The 21,578-nt window shown below is 39.2% G+C and overlaps 2 protein-coding genes across 3 annotated transcripts in view; one reads left to right on the top strand and one right to left on the bottom strand.

Moving 5' to 3' along the window:
- RPN2 (ribophorin II) overlaps positions 1 to 17,149 on the bottom strand; it is a 55,723-nt gene extending 38,574 nt beyond the window's left edge. Inside the window, exons 1-2 of one of the 2 annotated variants that reach the window (XM_027867348.1) lie at positions 16,883 to 17,143; positions 10,886 to 11,076 (exon numbers count right to left, since the gene is read on the bottom strand). In XM_027867348.1, coding sequence (XP_027723149.1) covers positions 10,886 to 11,076; positions 16,883 to 16,895 — 204 coding nt within the window. In that variant the 5' untranslated portion in view covers positions 16,896 to 17,143. Of the gene's footprint in view, positions 1 to 10,885; positions 11,077 to 16,882 lie in introns of both variants that reach the window. The other variant, XM_027867349.1, reaches the window with a different exon arrangement.
- The window catches only part of MROH8 (maestro heat like repeat family member 8), a 59,004-nt gene continuing 54,333 nt past the window's right edge, over positions 16,908 to 21,578 (top strand). Inside the window, exon 1 of the mRNA XM_027867347.1 lies at positions 16,908 to 16,971. The gene's annotated coding sequence lies outside the window, so the exon portion shown is untranslated. The remainder of the gene's footprint in view (positions 16,972 to 21,578) is intronic.

Here is a 21,578-nt window from a genome sequence, read left to right on the forward strand (position 1 = left end):
TTCCAAATATTTCCTCCTCCTCCCTTCCCCACTCTCCAAGACAGCAATCTAATACAGGCTATACATGTACAATCATATTAAACATATTTCCACATTAGTCATGTTGGGAAAGAAAAATCAGAACAAAAGGGAAAAACCACAAGAAAGAAAAAACAAAAAAAGAAAATAATATACTTCAATCTGCATTCAGACTCCACAGTTCTTTCTCTGGATGTGGACAGCATTTTCCATCACGAGCCTTTTCCCAAAACAAATTTTAAAAATGGCATAGGGGGTAGCTAGGTAGCACAGTGGATAGAGCACCGGCCCTGGAGTCAGGAGGACCTGAATTCAAATCTGGCCTCAGATACTTGACACTTATTAGCTGTGTAATGCTGGATAACTCACTTATCCCCAATTACTACAAAATTGCCACAAAAACAAAACAAAACCAATAACCCCAAAATACAAAATAAAAATGGCTTAGCAATTAACAAGAATCTAAAAAAAAAAAAAACCTTTGAATTTCCATTAAAATTCTGAGTAAACTAAGTAGAAAAAAATGACAATTGTGGAAAGGAAGGAAACAAGAAAACCTTTTAGAAAATTGAAAATTAAGTTTAGGGAGAAAGAGAAACAAATTCCTGCAACATACAAATTCCTGTGTGTAAAAAGTTTACGAAGCATGTGCTTTGTCTCCATCTTGTGGAAAAGCTGTAGTATAACATCTGGTTATTAAGATACTAAAACTGATCCGTGTGAATTACATCAGCTAGAAGTTTGAGAGCAATGCAATGCATTTTTTATGTGTTATGTGCTAAAGTGAATTTGAGTAACTCTGTGTCTTTTCCCACTGTGTAAGATACTATAGTTTAAACTGCTGCTTCTTAAGTTAATAATAGAAACAGCAATCTTTAAGAAGGGCACATATCAGACTTTACAAAAGCATTAAACTTTGAAAAGTCCCAGTCAACTGACAGACAAGCAGTGAGAACAGTCTTCTTACACTGTATTTCAAGTGAATTCTACAAGGCTTTCTCTTTACTCCTATAACTCCTTTCGATTTTAATTCATGTATTCACTTGCCAACATTTGCTAAAAATGTCAAACTCTTGTGTGTACCTGGCATTTTTGGTGGAGTAGGTATTTTCACCTGTTTTCAAAAAGCAAAACAATACTCTGCCTGGAGATCTCTATCACCACTTGAAAGAGAAAGAGATGAAAAATGAGGCATGTCATCCCCATGCAATGAAGTGGGAGCAAATAGGATATAACTCTCAATTTGATGGGTCCAGTCCAAACAACTGGCTAAACGCAAATTCAACAGCTTTGAGACCTTGGCACAATTTGCTGCTATCACATATATATCTTTAATACCATAGTTTCTAGATATTTCATAAAATAAAGACAATGTATAATTTAGGAAGCAACATTTTACTATAATCAATAGCCCCAAAGCATTTTTAGGCTGTTTTCTAAACCAATCTATAAATTCCATAAGGCAATGTTTAGTAAATTATGAATATCAAGATCCTGAATTAAGAGTTCTAACCCATTTACAAAATATTAGCACGCTTACCAGAACATGCAATTCCTGTTTGTCCAGAACCAAACTCAACAATGATCACATATCTGTGTAGCCAACTTACTCCTACATCTCCAACTGCCTGCTGGATAATTCCATTTAGATGTTTTGCCATCAAATCTAACTTAAAATGTCTAAAGCCAAACTCATGTCTTTTAAAAAAACAAAACAAAAAAAATCTTGACTTCATTATTTCTGTCAATAGTACTATCATTCTTCCTTACTCTTGTTGGATTTGGCTTAAGGAGGAAATAACATACACACTCAACTGGATATGGAAATCTATCTTACCCTACAAGAAAATAGGGGGGAAACAGATGGGGGAAGGGGATGATAGAAGGCAGGGCAGATTGGGAGAGGGAGTAATCAAAAGCAAACACTTTTGAGGAGGGACAGGGTCAAAGGAGAGAATAGAATAAACAGGGGGAGGGATAGGATGGAGGGAAATACAGTTAGTCTTCCATGACATGACTATTATGGAAGTGTTTTGCATGACTACACATGTATAATCTATATAGAATTGCTTGCCTTCTCAATGACGGTGGGTGGGGAGGGAGGATGGGAGAGAATTTGGAACTTAAAGTTTTAAAAATGAATGTTAAAAATTGTTTTTACATGCAACTGGGAAATAAGATATACAGGCAAAGGGGTATAGAAATCTATCCTGCCCTAAAGGAAAATAGAAGGGGAAGGGGATAAGAGAAGGGAGGGCAGATTGGGGGAAGGGGTATTTAGAATTCACACCATCATGGGATAGGGGGAGGGGAAAGATGGGGAGAAAATTTGGAACTCAAAATCTTGTGGAAGTGAATGTTGAAAACTAAAAAAAAATAATTTTTTTTTAAAAAATAGTACTATTGTTCCTTAAGTCACTCAGGATTAAAATTAAAAACATCCTTGAAACCTTCCCCCTCCCTCCAGTATCTGTCAAGTAAATCTGTAAAGTCCTGTCAATTAATCCTTTTTTAATGTCTCTTGCTTCCATTCTTCTTTTCTATTGTCATTGTTGCCATCAATCTTGCTCAGGGTGAGGAAAGTATTTTGTAAACCCTGAAACTATCTATAAATGCGAACTATTACTTTGTTTCTGGACTGCTGAAATAGCCTAACTAGTCTCCCAGGCTCCCTTTCTAAAGCTACCCTGCATATGGGTGTCTCACTTATCTTATTTAAACTCTACATTCTTTAGCTTAGTCCTGTGGAATCTGGGCTCTACGCCTAGTCTTGATCGATAAACAAATGTCCATTAAATGCCCGGTTAGTATGTGCCAGAAACTAGGCCAGTGCTTGGGCTACTAGTACAAAGAATGAGAGATTCTTACTCTCTAGATGAGAGTCTCTCCCATGTAGACACAAGAAGACAACATGTCTTGGCCAGTTAGCAGAAGCCTGTTAGAATATTTCTCCTACAGTCCTGGGACTGAAGTCAGATGCCGTAGCTGTTCTCTGATCCCAGCATGCTGGCTTTGGGGGGTGGCAGTGGCAGGAATCGAACCTTAATGGTTCTTCTTTGGGCCCACTCTAAGTGAGAAAGATTTAATCTCTGCAAGAAAATGAATACACAGACGCCTTAGACTGAATGGCTTAACCAACACACAATTCTGAGAAGGAATCCTCCAAGATGGATTGTGTTTGTCTGATTTCTTTCTTAATAGAAGCTGTTCAAAATGAGTGGCTTTGCAGCTTTGGTAGCTGCTCTGGGTTGAAGGTTGGCCCTTCATGGAGATCCCCACCCCTGCCTCAGAGATGACCCTGGGTGGATGACTTTCTGTCATCTGTACCTGATCTGTTCTATTTCTGGCTCGAGGAGACTTTGCTGCTTTTATAACCGCCAAAGCCTTGCCAGACTGTTGAGTAACTAAGGTTGTCCTCTACTCTTGTGGTTCTGGTTCTATTAGTCCTGTCAAGAAAACACAGGTCTTCCCCAGGAAAAGGTTCTATTGTTTGTTGATTTTATAGGCACAAGTTTGCTGACTTTCTCCCCCTAAGGTCCTGCTTGCCAGAATTTTATCCATCTCTGTCTGTTTTCTTACCACTGATTCATTCAAGTTATCGTAAGGTTAGTTATAGGAAAGAAGACACAGGGTCCTGATGGTTGTCGTTCTTGTTTGTGAGCCATGAACCCAACAGTATCTATTTTGTATATTTTCCTATATGATCAAGCTACTGGGCCTTTGTCAGCACTGGTTGCCTTCATTTCTACTGTACATACAGGCTAAATGGAAGATGAATGGGATCTGGTACAAAAGAATAGAAGTACTTTAAATCTGCCCTGTCCTGTCTTCTCCAAAAGTACACTAGCTTGTTGTCTGAATATACTGTAGAGGCCTAGGTCTTGCTAGCTCCAGAAAAGTGGAAGTTTTATACTTGGGATGACTCAAAGGGGAAAAAAAAATACAAGAGCTTAATCTATAACAAGAAGAAAAGCCCAAATGGTTAGGTTTTTATTGACAGCCTGACAGAGCAAAGCTAGGAAGGATTCCAGAAAAGGATAGTATTGTTTATACGGCTGAATAATGGCAAGAACTTGCTGGGGTTTTTATAACCTCTTTTAAGTCTGTAGGATTAACCCTCATAAGTGACAAAGGATAAAAATTTGAGGAGAAGGCACTACCTTTCCAGGATTTGGTCAATCAAGGGACATAGGAAGAAATTATACCAATTATGAGAACAAAATTGTGTTAAGAAAAGACTCTCTTGTTACTAAGATTTATGGAGTCTAAACTAATGACTCTACAGAAATAGAAAATATATGCCTGATATTTTGAATATGAACTTACAGAGTACAAAAGGAATAAACCTGAATTTGTAAAGAATTTTACATTGAAGTTACTCTGGATTTACTTCAAATTGTTAATTTGGAAATTAAGAAATTTAAATGTCTGCAACCAGCCTTATTATTTTATTTTCTCTCATGAAGACTGCAGGACACATGAGTTCTCCCAAACCCTGTATTATAAATAATTTCATTTATCTTACGTAAGATAAAAATGCCAATGAGGTGCTATACCCCATAAAGGAAAGGGCATTTTAATGTTTTGTCCTCTCAAAGCAAAATGTGTTCAATGTGAATTATTATTATTTGATACTAGTAAGTTACCTCTTTCCTCCTAATAACTACCATCTTCAATTTTTGCTATCCAGCAGAAAGAGGAAATATTTTGAAAGATTAATGCTTCATTTTTTTGTGGAAAAATGTCAATTGATGGGAATCAGTCTGAATAAGCTGCTCCCTGTTAGAAACTGGTTAAATCAAGAGAATGTCCCTAAAGAGATAATTCTTTTCCAAGAAGTTAGGGAGACTACTAATGATTTTCAGGCTTAATTTCACCAATGCTGCTATTCTGATGTAGGTCTGGAAAGGAAAGCTAAAATCATGAAGTAACCTTAAAACTGGGCAACTTAAGTAACACTGACATCAGGTTTCACAGATGGGGGGGCGCCAACAGGAGCTGGAAAACTGGGTTTGGACTTGAAAACTTCAGAACAATAGTAACCAAAGGATACATGGATTTTATACAATTTATACTTTTGTATATTAGCCTTTCTATACAAAATGACTAAAGGTATCTGTGTCTTGTTCAACCTCTCCCACCAATGGGAAAATGGTACTTTACAACAATTTATTTGCATTATTTTGATACTTAATTTATTCAAATCAGATCAGATTCTTTTAAGAGCAGACAGAGCCAATTCTAAGAACACAGAGCAGAGCTTGAAAAGAGTACAGTTCACAAGAACCAATACATTACAGAATGTTATTAAAATGTGATAAAGAACGTGGGGATTTGTTCCCTGAAAAATCTGGACCCTATTGAATTAATCTTAATGGCTGTCATGTATTATGCTACACCTTTAAACAAATACCTTATATAGATGTGTAATTACATCTTACTTTAATTGTAAGCAGTGGAACTTACTGTGTGAGATGGAATTTCTTGGGAGTGTAAATTGTTTTACTCATTATAAAGCTATGATCTCACTTTGACTGTGGAAATATACCCAAAGATGACAAATGTTAATTCTATCTCCAAAACACCTCTTCCAAAAGTCTCCCATTCTCTACTCACAGAGTCACAACGCTAATTCAGGCCTTCGATGTTTTTTTTTTTGGTGAGGCAATTGGGGTTAAGTGACTTGCCCAGATGGTAAATATCATGTGTCTGAGGCTGCATTTGAACTCGGGTCTTCCTGACTGCAAGGCCAGTGCTCTATCCACTGCGCCACCTAGCTGCCCCCTTCATTGCTTTTTGCCAGCCACAGGCTACCCTGCTTCAAGTCTCTCAACATTCCAATCTACCCTTTACAAACATGCTAAAGTGACTTTCCTATAGCACAAGAAATTACCAGGTTACCAGTCCTACTTGATAAACTCCAGGCCCACAAGGGTGGGAAACCTGTGGCTTTGAGGTCTTCCAGGTCCTTGGGTGGGGCCTTTTGACTGAGTCCAAGTTTTATATAACAAATCTTTTTATGAAGGGGATTTGTTCTGTGAAGTTTGGATTCAGTCAAAGGGCCGTACTTGAGGACCGAAGTTCCCCACCCCTGCTCCAGGAGGTCCCCTATTACCTCTAGAATCAAATAAAAACTCCTTTGTTTGGCATTTAAAGTGCCTCACAAATGATTCAATCATTCTGAAGAGCAATTTGGAACTATGCCCAAAGGGCTATAAAAATGTGCATACCCTATGACCCAGCAATAGCACTTCCAGGGCTGTATCCAAAAGAGATCATACAAATGGGAAAAGGACCTATATGTACAAAAATATTTATAGCAGCTCTTTTTGTGGTCGCAAAGAATTGGAAATTGAGAGGATGCCCTTCAACTCGGGAATGGGTGAATAAGTTGTGGTATGTGAATGTAATGAAATACTATTGTGCTACAAGAAATGATGAACAGGCTGCCTTCAGAAAAACCTGGAAAGACTTGTATGGTCTGATGCTGAGTGAAGTGAGAATAACCAGGAGAAAGTTGTACACAGTAATAGCCACATTGTGCGATGACTAATATTGATAAACTTAACCCTTCTCAGCAATACATGGATCTAAGACATCTCCAAAGGCCTTGTGATGGAAAATGCTATCCACAAAGAAGAGAGAACTACAGAGTTTGAATGTAGATGGAAGCATACTATTTGCTATTTTTTTTCTTCTGTTGTGTTTTGTTTCCTCTTTCTGGTGGTTCTTCCTATTGGTTCTAATTCTTACTTATGACATCACTAATGTGAAAACATGTTTAATAGGAATGTATATGTATAGCCTATATCAGATTTCGGCCATCCTGGGGAGGGAGGTGGGGAGGGAGGGGGAGAAAAATTTAAAACTCAAAAGTTTATGGAAGTGATTGTTGATAATTCAAAATTTAAAAACAAAAAACCACAAAAAAAAAAATAATTAAGTAAAGTGCCTCACAATCTGACCTCTTCCTACCTCTGAAATCAGACATCTTACTTTGTTCACAAACACTGTGGTCTGGCCATACTGGCTTACTTGCCAGTCTTCCCATTTCCTTTCTCACTGGCTGTCTCCCATCACTGGTATCATCTCCTTCCCTACCTCACCTCTTCAAATTGCTGGCTCCCTTCAAGACTCAGGTCAAGCATCATCTTCTGCATAAAGCCTTTCCTGGTACCCCCAGGTGCTAGTACATTCCTTTCCAAGGTTATCTTGGTATTTACTTTGTATACATGTCATAAATACCTATATATGTATACGTTGTCAGGCCCCCCTCCTCCCAAGTTCTTTGAGTACAGGAACTTTTCTGCTTTTTGTCAGTTTCCACAGTGCTTAGCACATACAAAGTACTTAATAAATGCTTACTGATAAATTAGCAATACATCCTGTAAGAGGAATATCCAAAGTGTTACCAATTTGGAAGTGCTAAATTGCACATTCCTAAACCAGTTCCAAGTAGATATTGATTGTTGAGAAGGTCAGTCTTGTGAAGATTGGGAAAAGGTAAACCTGACCCACAAATGAACCAAAGGTTTCCCATCTATCAGACCACAAGTTCTGACATTACAACCTTTGAATGATATGAAATAATAATGTATAAATAAGCTATTTAAAAATATTTCTGACCTTTAAAACCAAAATCAAACAAAGTTAAAGTAACCTTGACCTTACATAACTAAAAAAGGTCAATCTGTTACTTTCAGAACCAGATGTGACAGAAGTTTAATACTGTAACAAGTATGTCCCTTCCTTCTTCCCCTTTTATAATAAAATCCTCTGACCTACGAAGGATGATATGTTCATTTCATAAATATTTTTTAATTCACAGTGGTGGGCAAAATAACTTTCCTGTACACATCCTAAGAGTAGTGATGGCCAAGCCCCCTGTATTTTTTCTCATGAGATGAGTTCATCAATTAAGAGTATCGAATATGCCCTTCTTGAACCACAGGCTACATCTGTGTTGTTTTTTTTTCCCCTCCCTAAGAACTGGTCTCTTAAGATCTACTCTTGAGGATACTGCTACCTCAAGATTAAGTCCCAGAAACTGAGAAAGATGTTTAGAGACTGGCAAACTCTAACCCAAGCACCTACAGCATATGGCTGTACTTAATCTTGCACCTTGTTCCTATTCACCAAGACATGGTACACATAAGTAAAAAGGAGAAGCTTATTGAAACTTTTTTTCAAAGTTGGCTTGCTCTAAAAATTTTCCTGTGCAGTCCAACAATACTTCATGAGAAGCACCACTGCCAAGCCCAAGATGTGGGAAATTCTGTAAGAGCAAAGAGAACAGCTTATTCTTGCTGTAGGGACTTTTTAGAAATGTACAAATTAATTTAATAAATATCTAAATACTACTCCTATGAAGGTATATGAGTTGTTTTATGTATATATGTATTCAGGATATACGAAAGCCATACTTGCATAAAATCACATACTGTTATAATTAGCAAAAGACTCTTAAAAGAATTTACTCCTAATTTTAGTGCCCTTATCAACAAGGGCAGAGGTCCATATTATCAGGACAAACAATAAAAGAAATCCGTAAGCTATTCCACATCCAAAAATGTTTTCCCTGCCCATATTACCCTGATTCCATAGTTATAATTGAATGATAAAATAGATTTTAAATAAGATAGCTAAAATTTATACTGAAAGTTAAGTCTTAAGTGGCCAGATTATTTTACCCACAGTTCTCATGAGTATAAGGTCTACCACTAACAGGAAAACTGGACTTATTTAATGGCAAGACAATTCTCTGAGCTACAATTTAAAACATTACACTGAATCACTGTAAGACACTAATGAAATGAGTCAAAGCTTTCCACATTCAGGTAACAAGATGTCTTGCCCAAAGAACAAGACGAATCTTAGGTCTATGTGAAAGCCCATCAATATAAGACTTCCCTGGAACCCTGCTAAAAGGGTCCATATCAGGTTCTTACTAGCAACACTACAGTAAATTGCCAAGGCTTTCCCATTTCAACTCTGTCCCCATTCCTAAGGGGCCATCTGCCACCTTTGCCTGGATCTTTTGAAGCCTCAGGTGCAAAGCAACAAAAAGCAAATGCAGATAGTTTGACTGAGGAAAAAGATTTGCCAATCTTTAGCAAAGAGAATGCACAAAGTTGCTTTATAGCCACAAAGGAACTCTGGAACCTTGAGACTGATTATACCTTTGTCAATGTCATTCACCAACATATGAAAAACTTAAAATAAATATCCACTGTGGTAAGCATGGGCTTTTTCATAGGGATGGTAGAAATCCTGCTCTGTTTCATATCGCTGAATAATACACAGATTAGACAAATTAGATGTTCTAATTAGCAAAGAAAGGACAGCCAAGCTATACCTACATTTCTCCTTCTCCTATGCATCTTAGAGATAATTATTATGACCCCAAAATAAAGAGAGGATCAATTTGGATAGCTCGGTACCTGGCTAGATTTTGGGAAGCTTGGAGAGTTTGAGATATCTTCATATCCTCTACCTGTGTTATCATCTTAGCCCTTGGGATTAGGTATCAGATAAAACCCTACGTCATTATCATAGCTCCTAGTTACTGCTACCTCTCCTTTGCCTTTGCAAAGTAATTTTAATCCCTCCCAAAGACATGAGTTCTGCCTCATGGTTCTTGATTTCTATGGGGCTCATTATCCATAACTAGGGATGTTTGCCATCTCATGCTCATGAGAGGTCCTGATATCGAAGTTGATTTATTTCCCTTATGCACAAAAAGTGGAGAATGTGGGAATAGGGCTCTAGGTCTGCCAAGCTTATCTGCTATGCTTTTTGAAAGCCTGATGTTACTATGAAGGCTAATCTGAAGAAACTGAGGGGAAATTTGTTGCCTCTAGATAGAACAAAAGACTTGTACTACTTGTCTGTGTAATTTTTGATAATCCATTATCTTTTAGTATTTTAGTATTTTATCTTTCTGTTTTCTCTGGAGTCTCCCGTAGAATTTGCTACGCCTCAATAGTCTGTAGTTGAATGAATCCATGATATTTTGTGAGCATTTCTTTAGACTCCTTAATCTCCTAAAATTTTAAACTCTGTGATTTTAAGTTGTTTCCCCAAGATTTAGAAAAGTTCTGTTTTCTTCTTCCCAAGGAGAGATATTTGCTATCCAGACAAAACTTGAAATCTATAGTGCTTCTCTCCCATGCAGCTACACGTTATCAATAAAGGAAAAATGCCTTAATCCTGTAATCATCAGAATATTGGCGGATTATTCCTTTTAGAGTTTCTCAAAACTGTCACTGGCTCTCTATAGCCTTTGGGAATAAACTTTTTACTCCAGTCAAATCTATTTATTTACCGTACCTTCAACATGTTTTGTGGATGTTTCCTTTACTTACGTCATTTCTCTCACCTGGAATGTTCTCCCTCCACCTCTCTGAATTCTATGGATCCTTCCAAGTCCAGCTCAAATACCACCTCTTCTATGCCTTCTTAGATCACACTAGCCTCAAGGTGATCTTTCTCTTCTTAGAACATTGAATCCAAGGCATTTATTTACTACCTGCTCGTTTGGTAGTTATCTTCTATTTCCTTGTATTACTAGTAATGCTCTTAAGTGTTTATATCTTGCCTTCCAAATAGACTATAAGCTCCTAGAGGTACAAAATCACATACTCTTCGTGTCCCACACTACATAATACCGAGCTTGAAATAGGCACTTAATACTTACTGTATTGAAATGAAAAATGTTTGAACTGAATTAACTCTTGCTGTTATTTATTTAAGCTTGAGATATATATATATATATATTTATTAAAAAAAAACCCTCCAGTAAAAGAAATGAGGATAGGAATGAAGGAGCCTTTAAAAACTGGGAGGCAAACCAAAGTCTTAACCTCACCTTTACATCAGGCACTTGTGCACCAAGCTTGCTGAGCCCCACGATGGAGTAGAACGCAGTTTCCAAATCTGAAAATGGCTGACTCAAAGAGGATTTCAATCGTTCAACATCACGTTGAGTGAGGTAGTGGCTGGGTGTTAGGGCCTGGATGACTGTGATGGTTAGGGCCACAAGTAAGATGGTGTTGGAACCTGGGGAAAAAAGCATTTATTTTAATAACAACTATTAAATAAGCCACATCCTATCCTAATGCCATTTAAAGTTACTAATAACCCAGAACAGGCTGCTTACATTTATAACTGCTATGATTATACAAGACAGATATGGGAGAATTTTTGTGGAGAGTATATACTTTTGTAGGGAGGGAAGTAACTTTTCGCAAATAACAAAGATTTTCCTAATACCCTCTGATCATGTTAGTCTCTGGTCAAAAATCTTCATGGCTTCTCAATACCAGAATGGTATTAAGAGCCCTCCAGTCTGTTTCCACCTTAGATTTCCATCATCAACATCTCTCACAAACTCCCTTTTCACATATCTTAGAGTCGGAACCAACATGAGACTACCAAGCTTATCGGAGACACCTCTCTCCTCCCTACTGGCCTGGGGCTGCTAACATCTAGGATCCTATGGCCATCACATCTCATTCTTAGGCTGCTTTCCTACTGGGGGAGAAAAAAAACAACACTGTCCCTGTTCGAAAAAAAAAAAAAAAGGGAAGGGGGCAGAAAACCAGACCCTATAACACTATCTTGGCTAGAGAACCTGGCCATACAAGATGGCCAAGATCAACACAGATGGTTCTCATTAGTATTATCCATCATCTTCCCCAGTTGAAAACTTCTTGGAAGGCAAGATGTAGTTGCGTTACACCTTCCTCTGGTCTCTCTCACACTGAACACACAAAAAAGCTCTATTTATCAAGGACTATAGCAATAGCTGATATATCTCTGGTCAAACAATCCACATATAGCTTGCCATCTAGAGAACCAATCAAATTAACTAAAGGAGCATCACTTCGGTCAAGATCTGCAGGGGCATCTAAACATCATTTTAATTAGTGCCTTGGGGCCATTTTAATATCTCTATACTTGGTATTTCCCCATGTACCATAGTTATAAAATTCATGCTGTTTCTCTCAGATCCCTGTAATTCAAAGCACCTTTTTTCTGGGTGAAAAATCTCCTTTTCCAGATTTATATGAGCTGATGAAAAGTGAAATGTACTGTGTACAAAGTAACAGCACTACTATAGGATGATCAGCTGTGAATGACTTAGGTATTCTCAGCAATACAACGATCCAAGACGGCTCTCAAGGACCTATGATGAAAAATGCTAACCATCCCCAGACAAAGGACTGATGGTGTGGGCATGCAGATTGAAGCATACTTTTAAAAAAAAAAAACTTTTTCTTGAGGTTTTTTTTTTTTGGTTATGTTTTCTTTCACAACATGACTATTATGGAAGTGTTTTGCATGACTACACATGTCTAACCTATATCTAACTGCTTGCCTTATCAATGGGGTGTGGGGGGATGGGGAAGGAGGAGAGGAGAGAATTTGGAACTAAAAGTTTTAGAAATGAATGTTAAAAATTGTTTTTACATGTAACTGGGGAAAAATAAAATACTAAATAAGTTAAAAAAAAAAAGAAAATCTCCTTTCCCCTGATACCCCTTAATGGATTAACAATCACTAATTAAACACCTACTATATATGTCCTAGGCATAGTACTAAACCCATTCCCTTACAATTCAGCTTTTGCTCTACTTTTCCACTGTGCCCCATGGCACACTTCTCCACTGTCACCAAACTTCTTTCATTCTAGATCTCTCCCTCTCTAACCTTCCCATCTTTGGTTCCTATCTCATTTAAACCTAGTTTTCTTTTTTTCTTTTTATAAATTTATTTATTTATTTTTAGTTTTCAACATTCATTTCCATAAGATTTTGAATTTCAAATTTTCTTCCCATGTCTCCCCTCGCCCCAGCCCAAGATGGCATGTAAATTGATATAGGCTCAACATATACATTCATATTAAACCTATTTTCACATTAGTCATGTTGTAAAGAAGAATTAGAACCAATGGGAGAAGTCATGAGAAAGAAGAAATTTAAAAAAAAAAGAGAGAGAAAACAAACAGTATGCTTCAATGGGCATTCAGACTCTACAATTCTCTTTCTGGATATGGACAACATTTTCCATCATGAGTCTTTCGGAGTTGTTTTAGATCCTTGCATTGCTAAGAAGAGATAAATCTATCAAAGTCAATCATCACACAACCTGGCTGTTACTGTGTACAATGTTCTCCTGATTCTGCTCACTTTACTCAGCATCAGTTTATATGTCTTTACAGGTTTTTCTGAAATCTGCCTGCTCACCATTTCTCATAGATAGCATTTCATTACATTCATATAACACAACTTGTTCAGCCATTCTCCTACTGATAAGCATCCCTTCAATTTCTAATTCTTGGCCACCACAAAAAGAGCTGCTATAAATGTTTTTGTACATGTGGATCCTTTTCCCATTTGTATGATCTCTTTGGGATACAGACCTAGAAATGGTATTGCTAGGTCAAAGGATATTCACAGTTTTATAGCCCTTTGGGCATAGTTCCAGATTGTTCTTCAGAATGGTTGGATCAGTTCATAACTTCACCAACAATACATCAGCATTCCAATTTTCCCACAGCTTCTTCAGTATTTATCATTTTCCTTAAACCTAATCTTCTTCTAAAGATATCACATCTCTAGGTGCCCTGTCCAAAGCTGGCTGCTCTACTCTCACTCAAACATATATGGCCAGGGGTAAAACTTGGCATATTCCTCACTTCCCAGTGCCACTCTGAGAACCTTCCTCTGTTACCATCACTCAGCAACTACCTCTCCTTTAAAGTTCCCTTCATTCTGTCCAGATTCTTGTTATCCATGAACAGAAGGGAAGGAGATTCCTGTTTTCCCCAATAAATTCAGTACCTGATTCAGTCTCCCTTCTTTATCCCAATTACTGACCCCTACTATTAGCCTTGGCTTCCCAATTTTTCAACCCCAACTCCTGTAACCTATTTCTAGACCACTTAAACTACTACTTCAACCACTCCCAAAAGCAATTATGTCCTAGACCCCACTCCCAAAACAATCTGCCTCAGTTGTTAAAATTCCTAGTTCATCCAAGCTGCACCAAGAGTCATTCCTTGAACATGACTCTGACTTCCTCTGCTCCTTTGTTCATGGGGATTCCTCCACCTGAAATATTCTCTTCCACAGTTCCCTCCCCACCTCCTCCTGGGAGGCGGGAGTCCTGGTCCCATCATTTACTAGCTTTGTAATGTTAGGCAAGTTACTCAACCTCTCTGAGCCCATTCCTCATCTGTAAAACAAAGATACAACTTACATTACTACCTACTCCATATGGTTGTTGCAGCGGTCAAATAAGATCAGAAATGTAAAGTATTTATAGCTGTAAACTATTATTACTTTTGAAATTCTACTGATACTTCAAGGACCAGCTTAAATGTTACCTCTCCATTATTTCCCTACCAGGGAATATAATTTCCCCTTTCTAATACCAATGGTAATTGTTATGACTTACAGCATTCTATCTTATAGATTAGTTATTGGTGTACTCATCTTCTCCTCACTACTAGACCATAAGCTCCCAAAGGGCAAGCACCAAGGCTCACTCAACTTTCCAGTCCCCATAGCACCTAGCAATGATTGAGAACATGCAAACAGCTACATACAAATAAGTTATATACAGGAAAAATCAGAAGTAATCAACAGAGGGAAGGCACCAGAATTAAGACAGATTGGGAGACTTCTTGTAAAGGTGGGATCTTAGCTAGGAATTAAAACAAGCCAGGAAGCAGAATTAAGAAAGAACGTTTCAGTTTCGGGGACAGTCAGTAAAAATTCCCAAATGGGATATAGAGTCTTGTTCAAGGAACAGTAAAGAAGTCAGTATCCTAGGATCATGGGGAATAAGGTTTAAGAAGACTGGAAAAGTGGGATACAGTTATAAAGTGCTTTGAATACCGGTGGTTTTATATAGCTAGAGGCAACTAAATGAAGCAGTGGACAGAATAATGGTCCTGGAGTCAAAAAGACTACAGTTCAAATCTGATCTCAAGTATTGTGTAACTTTAGGAAAGTCATTTACTCTATCAGCCTCAGTTTCCTCAATTATAAAACAGAGATTAATAATAATACCTACTTCCAGGGTTGTTTCTGCTCAGCACAGTGCTGGCACACAGGAGCTATATAAATGTAAGCTATTATTATTATATTTGGTCCTGAAGGCAACGGTGAGTCATTAGAATTTATTGAGTAGTCTGCCATGATTAGATCTGCACTTTAGGAAAATCACTTTGACAGCTGAGTGGAGTATGGAATGGAATGGGAAGGCTTGTGGCAAGCCAATCAACTAGAAGGCTATTACAATAGTCCAGGTGAGAGATGATAAAGGCCTGCACAAGGGCAGTAGCAGTGTCAAAGGAGAGAAGGTGGCATCCACAAGTGATGTTATGAAGGTAGAAATGATAGGATTCAGCAACAGATTGGATATGGGTGCCACAAGAGAGGTATTGAGGATGATTCCTTGGTTGTGAGCCTAAGTGACTGGGAAGATGGTGGTACTCTTGACAGAAATAGAAGTCTGGAAGGAGTGAGGATTTGAAGAGAAAGATGAGGATTCAGTTTTAGACATATTGAGTGTAAGATGTCTACAGGGCATCAAGTTCAAGATGTCCAATAAGCAGCTACAGATCAGCAGAGAGGTTAAGGCTCCTAAGGAGATGTGAAAGGGTAACTTAATATACGGGAGCTGATAGGATCACCAAAAGAAATAAATAGTATAGAGGGAGAAGAAAAGAGGGCCCTGGTCAGAGCCCTGTGGGACACCATCTCTCCTTAGTTAGTGAGTGGGCATGGCCAAGATGAAGATCCAACAAAAGAGACTGAGGAGTGGTCAGATGGGTAGGAGAAGAACCAGAACAAAGAGGTGTTCCAAAAATCCCAAGAGAATAAGCTATCAAGAAGAGGATGATCAACAGTGTCAAAAGCTCCTACCTAGTACATGTGTGACCAGGGGAGAGTCATTTAGTTTCCGTGGACCTCAGCTCCTTCATCAGCAAAACGAGAGGGTTGGACTAGATGGCCTCTAGGTCCTTCTCTCTTGGGGCCTAAGACTGGAGCCCGGCAATGCAGCAGGCCCTGGAATTCTCCCCATTAGACTCTAAGTTCCTCGAGGGCAGGGACTGTTTTTTTTTGCCTCTTTCTGTGTCCTATCACTTAGCACGGTGCCTGGTAGTAATTGTTTAATACATGTTGACTGATCGAAGGAATGAATGGAATGAAGACTTGTTGAGGGAATGAATGAACATTTTTAACCAATCACCTCCTGAGTACCACCTAAGCCTCCTACCCTTCCTACTCTTTCTGGGCAAGTCACTTCACCTCTCCAGGCCTCGGGGATAACGCGAACACTCCCGACTTCCCTGATTCCTACTTCGAGTTAGCCTTTCGCTAACCTTAAATCATCGCTGAAACATGAGTCCGGCCAGGAGCACAGGACTGCCTTCCTCGATTCTGCCCGAGGCCCCAAACACGTTTGCCACATCACGCTTCCTCCGATCCCCCACCCCAAAGTCAACGCTAACGCGTCCCCCTTCCCCCCCCCCCCCCGCCCCAGCCCCCGCCTCTCAGCGGAGCCCTCCCCGCCCCCACCCCCGCGCGCACCCACGGAAGGAGGACATCCCGCTGGGGATGGGCCGCTCGGGGACCCGTAAAGTGCCTGCGAATCCCTCCCTGCCCTCCCCTCCTCCCTGCCCTCCCCCGCGAAACCGGAACGTGCAGATGACCCTGTTCCGCAAGGGAGGGAGAACAAGCCTTTCCAGCTCAAGTGCGGAGCACATTCAGTTTCCACTGTCTCCCTCTTGGGAGACGCGGACCTGGGTCACCTCCCCGAGACCAGACCAGGGCCATGCCCAATGTCTCACCCAGGACCGCCATTCCTCCGAGCTCCAGCCCTGGTCCTGGCGCGCCGCAGACTTCCGCCCAAGAAAGTGGTTCCGACTAAACGGCGGAGGTGAGAGGTTATGCCAGAGTATTTTCTCCCGAGAATGGGCTCCAGTGACAGGTTGTTTATCTCTAATCAGAATCTCTTATCCACCTTCGTAAAGCTCTGGTGTGAATCTTTCGATAAGGGTCCCGAAAATGTGCTCACAAGCTGTGCGTCGAGGCCCGTCCACCCCTAGGAGCGAGCCTTCATGGAACAGTCCGCGTAGCAACCGTTAAGCTCCTGGTGGTTCAGGAAACCGGCTAGAAGAGGCGGGGACCCGAACCAGAAACGGGGCTTCTGCTGATTGGCCGGTGGGCTTGTCATTCATTCGCCTTCGCATAGCTCATTTTAAAGGGATAGTAGTAGGCTTTCTGTGGCAAGAAATGGGGAGAGGAATGAGGAAACTCGAAATTTTGGCACCCTTGTTTGGGATAGCAGCTATGTAATTCTAATTATTTTAATTACTTGACGCACCTCAATTCTCTTGCTTCTCAGTTTGCAAATCTTCATGCTGTACAGAAATGGAAATCATTTATTCCATACATAAGCATTTTCCCTAAGACTCCACCCGCTGGGAGCTAGTCGGTACAAGGATTGTTCTTTCCATTTTATGGATGAGAAAACTGAGTCTTAAAAGTCACAGCTAGTGAAATGTAGGAGTCAACTCCTAACAAATGTTGATGCCTGGTTGCAAGGCCTGGGCTCTTCCCATTGCACCACACTGTTAAATGAGAGTGAAAGGTCCTATGAGAAAAGGGGGATTCTGTGGAAGACAATGGGTTAAATTAACTCTTGATTATTTGACTGCGCTTTTGGTGCTTTGTGGGATAGTTGAGAGAAATTCTTAATTGCAGAATGGGTGCCTTCTTTTGTCACCTAGAAGGCATCTACACTACTTCTTACTTCCAATTCCTTTTTGTGCTTGGAACTGCATCTAAGGTAACCATTCTTTTTCACATGTTTACAGACCAGTCCCAATTGCAAGTAAAGAAAGTGTGCTTTCTAAAGCTTTCCTGATGGAATATTCTTTTTCAGATAATGTGTCCCAATTTGAGGTTCAGGAAATATAGAAGTTTTATTACTTTATCCAGAGATTAAGCTAAAAACTAAATTCTTAACTAAGTTCTTAATCAAATTCCTCTCACACTTTTTGGCTGTGTGACTGAGCAAATCATTTAACCTCTTTGAGCCTCAGTTTCCCTATTTTAGTTCTAAAATGGAGACACAATTGATTTCCCAGGGCTATTTTGAAGCTCAAATAAGATCATGTATAGACAGTGCTTTGCTACATAAATGTCGGTTGTATACATATTTACCTATATTATTGTTCAGTCATTTCAGTTGTGTTGACTCTTCATGACCCCATGGACCATACTGCCCATGGAATTTTTTTGGCAAAGATTCTGGAGTGGTTTGCCATTTCTTTCTCCATCGGGTTAAGGCAAATGGAGGTTAAATGACTTGTCAGGCTCATGCAGCTAGTAAATGTCAGGCTGGATTTGAATTCAGGTCTTTCTGACTCCATGTCTAGTGCTCTATCCACTAAACTACCTAACTGAAGAAGTTTTGGGGTACTGGCACCCCAAGAATGCCAAGGCAAGGTTGCCTGGAATGAATTCACACTCAAGCCTTCGCTTAGTGAAGTGGCAAAAAGTTTATTATTAATGCTTAAGCAAAATTGGGCATGGGTCCTTAAGGGAACCTTTGAGAGACTTAGGATGGTGCTGGGGTTTATATGGAAAAGGGGCATAGGAAAAGAATGCCAGGGATGCTAATTAGGTAATCTAAAGGTCCAGGTGTCTTTGGGAGCTATGGATGGGAAAGTGTAGGGAGTATACCAGACGAGGAAGGAGAAAAGGCAGTTTTTTGTTTAGCTGCCAGAGACATGGACCTTGGGGATCTGGTGGGAGGAAGAGTCCTTGGGCCAGCCAGGGACAAAAATCTCTGGACCAGGCACCCTTCTGTCTGTTCTGATAAGACCGTGTTCTGCAACAAGGGAAAATTTTCTCACAGGACAGGAGCCCACTAAGAAATTGGGAGGCTTCCAGAGACATGATCTTAGGGCTGGGGCTCAAGCACCCCATCATAACTACCTCCTATTTATCTATCTATATACAAACATATTTATATATATATAATATTCAGATTTCGTTTTCACTGCATTTGAAGGTCTTTCTCCTGGTCACTTGCAGAACTTCTTGTTTTTGAATTGAGTTGGTAAATTTAACCACTTTATGTCTTGGAGTTTGCACTTTTGGTTTTTTTGGTTGTTGTTATTTGTTTTTTCTGGAAGTGATCTGTGAATTCTTTGAACGGGTATTTCATTTTCTGTGTGCAGAAGTTCTGGGCAGTTTTCTTGTATTATCTCTTGCATTCTAGTGTTCAGGTTTTTTGATTTATGTTCTTTTGGTAGATGTATAATCCTCAGGTTGTCTCTTAAGTTGGCCTGTCTTCTAGGTCAGCATGTTTTGTTTGGATAGAGAGTATAATTTATTTTAATGTTTTTTCTTCTCTTCTTCTAGATTGTCCTTCACTTCTGTGTACTTGCATACCCAATTGATTTTTCTCTTTTTTATTTCTTTGGTGAGTCGTATCATTCCAGATTCAAATTTTTCTATTCTATCAATTATTTTTGCTATGTAGTCCATAAATTCTGCTCTAATAATTCTCATGTCTCTTTTAAACCACTTGGGGACAGCATTTTGTATTCTCCTATGTTCTCCTTAAATTCCACAGGATCCTCTGTCTTTTTAAGTGTTGAATCTTTTACTTCATTTTGCAATATTTATTCATAGATGTCTGGACTGATTTACTCAGTCTGGAGCAAAGTTCCCAATAAACTACATGAGTGTACATCCAGCCAGTGACTGAGATGCTCTGGCACACACTGAATTGTTGCAGCACAAATGAAACTTTCTTTTCAAAACATTGCTGATTCTGAGTCACTATTTACATGGTTGTTTTTGCTTTTCTTTCTTGAAGCTCTTTGTATTCTAATTGGTTTAGCAACTGCCACTGGATTGGTTCAATTAGGTCATGTGATCTGGCAGGCTGTGAGGAATGAAATATGTGGCTTTTCTATTTTCAGATAGTGAAGTGATGATTGACTATAGTAATTGCTTTACTTAAATTAGCTAATTTAAGAAACCTGAAGTTATGCAAGATAAACTCAAAGCCCCCTGATATGAAAAGCTTTGTACTACTCAATAATAAATATAATCAAAACTACACAATTTTTCCATTTTTAGTAGAAATATTCATATAATGTATATTACAAAAAACAAAACTTTTAAAGGGCTGCAAGGTCATCAGGTTGTATAAAATTTTTCTGTTTAGAACAATAGCAGGATAGCAGGTCAATGCATCTGTCAAAAAAAAAAATTAGAAGGAACATTCATCTGGAGGCTTCTTTGCTTGTGCTTTTAATGTTTTCCCTGTTGATTTATTGGCTTATGTTTAAAGTCTTTGAATTTTCTTCATAAGATCTTTTGTAATTTAAGTCTCTGCTCCCTCCCTTTTATTTTCCCCTATTAATCACTTTCTGATTCCCTCCCCTTTGATGGTAGTTTCCCTGGAGGGCTGGATCTCAAAGCTTCACAGCCTCCTCCCATGCCAAGCAGTTCTCTATTTACCTGCCTAAGTCTCTGTCCCCACGTGACTTTTGGGAGAAAAGGACACAGGAAGAAAAGTAAAATAAAAGGACTACAGAGAGGGGGAGAGAAAAGGAAAGACAGGAAGAATTGCCTGTGTCATTGAGCCATAAGATCTGTGGCAGGAAGAATAAACTAGAAAAGACAATTAAGCCCCTACTGTGTGTCGGGCACTGTGCTAATCACCTTACAAATGTCAAATTTGGTAATATTTTATTTTAATACTTAAAATGATAGGCCTTTATTTCAGTGTTTTTAATTCACAGATATTCAATGGATGTTCAATAATACAGGCAACGAGGACCAAGGGCTTTATATGGAGGAAGGCAGGTTCATTTGATTGTTTTCCTGTTTGAGATCAGGAGATTAGATATTGTCCAACAAAGCACCAGCTGTACTGGTTTGTGGCTTGGAAGTTTCTAGAAAAGTGTAGAAAAAGTGGGTGTAAGGGTTGAGGAGAGTGAATTTAGAATAGAGGTCATTTATTACTAGCAAACTTTACGGAAAAGAGACCCAAAAAAACAGAGAGGATTTTTTAACCTATCAAAATTATGTACTTCATTTTTGTAAGTAAGGTGGATTTTAGTGTGTGTAAGGAGGGCTTTGTTATTCTGTTTTAGATGGTAGTTCCAGGATCCTAGATAATATTTCCCACAAATTACGATAGAAACTTTTACTGTGCAGTCACAGTAGAGATACAGGGGTGACGTAATGTACGCATGCACTATGCTAGGTCATGACAATATTGCTAAAGTTAACCTGTGAGCTTAATGTTGGCAAGATGCCTTCTTTGTCTGTTGCCGTATAAATCAAGTGGGCCCTGGTCAGTAAGAGGAGAAACCATTTTGGGATTTGGGTAATGCATAGAGTAATGCATGTACCTGCCTTAATTGGCCTCCAGCAAGGCTTGGGGAGAATCTGTGTTTGCCTCAGCTGTCCCCCATTGAAGCTCCTACCATTCTAGCCCACCTCTGCGAAAAGTGT

This window comes from Vombatus ursinus, unplaced genomic scaffold (assembly GCF_900497805.2).
Source record: "Vombatus ursinus unplaced genomic scaffold, bare-nosed wombat genome assembly UNPS02014785.1, whole genome shotgun sequence".
In the NCBI taxonomy this organism is placed as follows: domain Eukaryota; kingdom Metazoa; phylum Chordata; class Mammalia; order Diprotodontia; family Vombatidae; genus Vombatus; species Vombatus ursinus.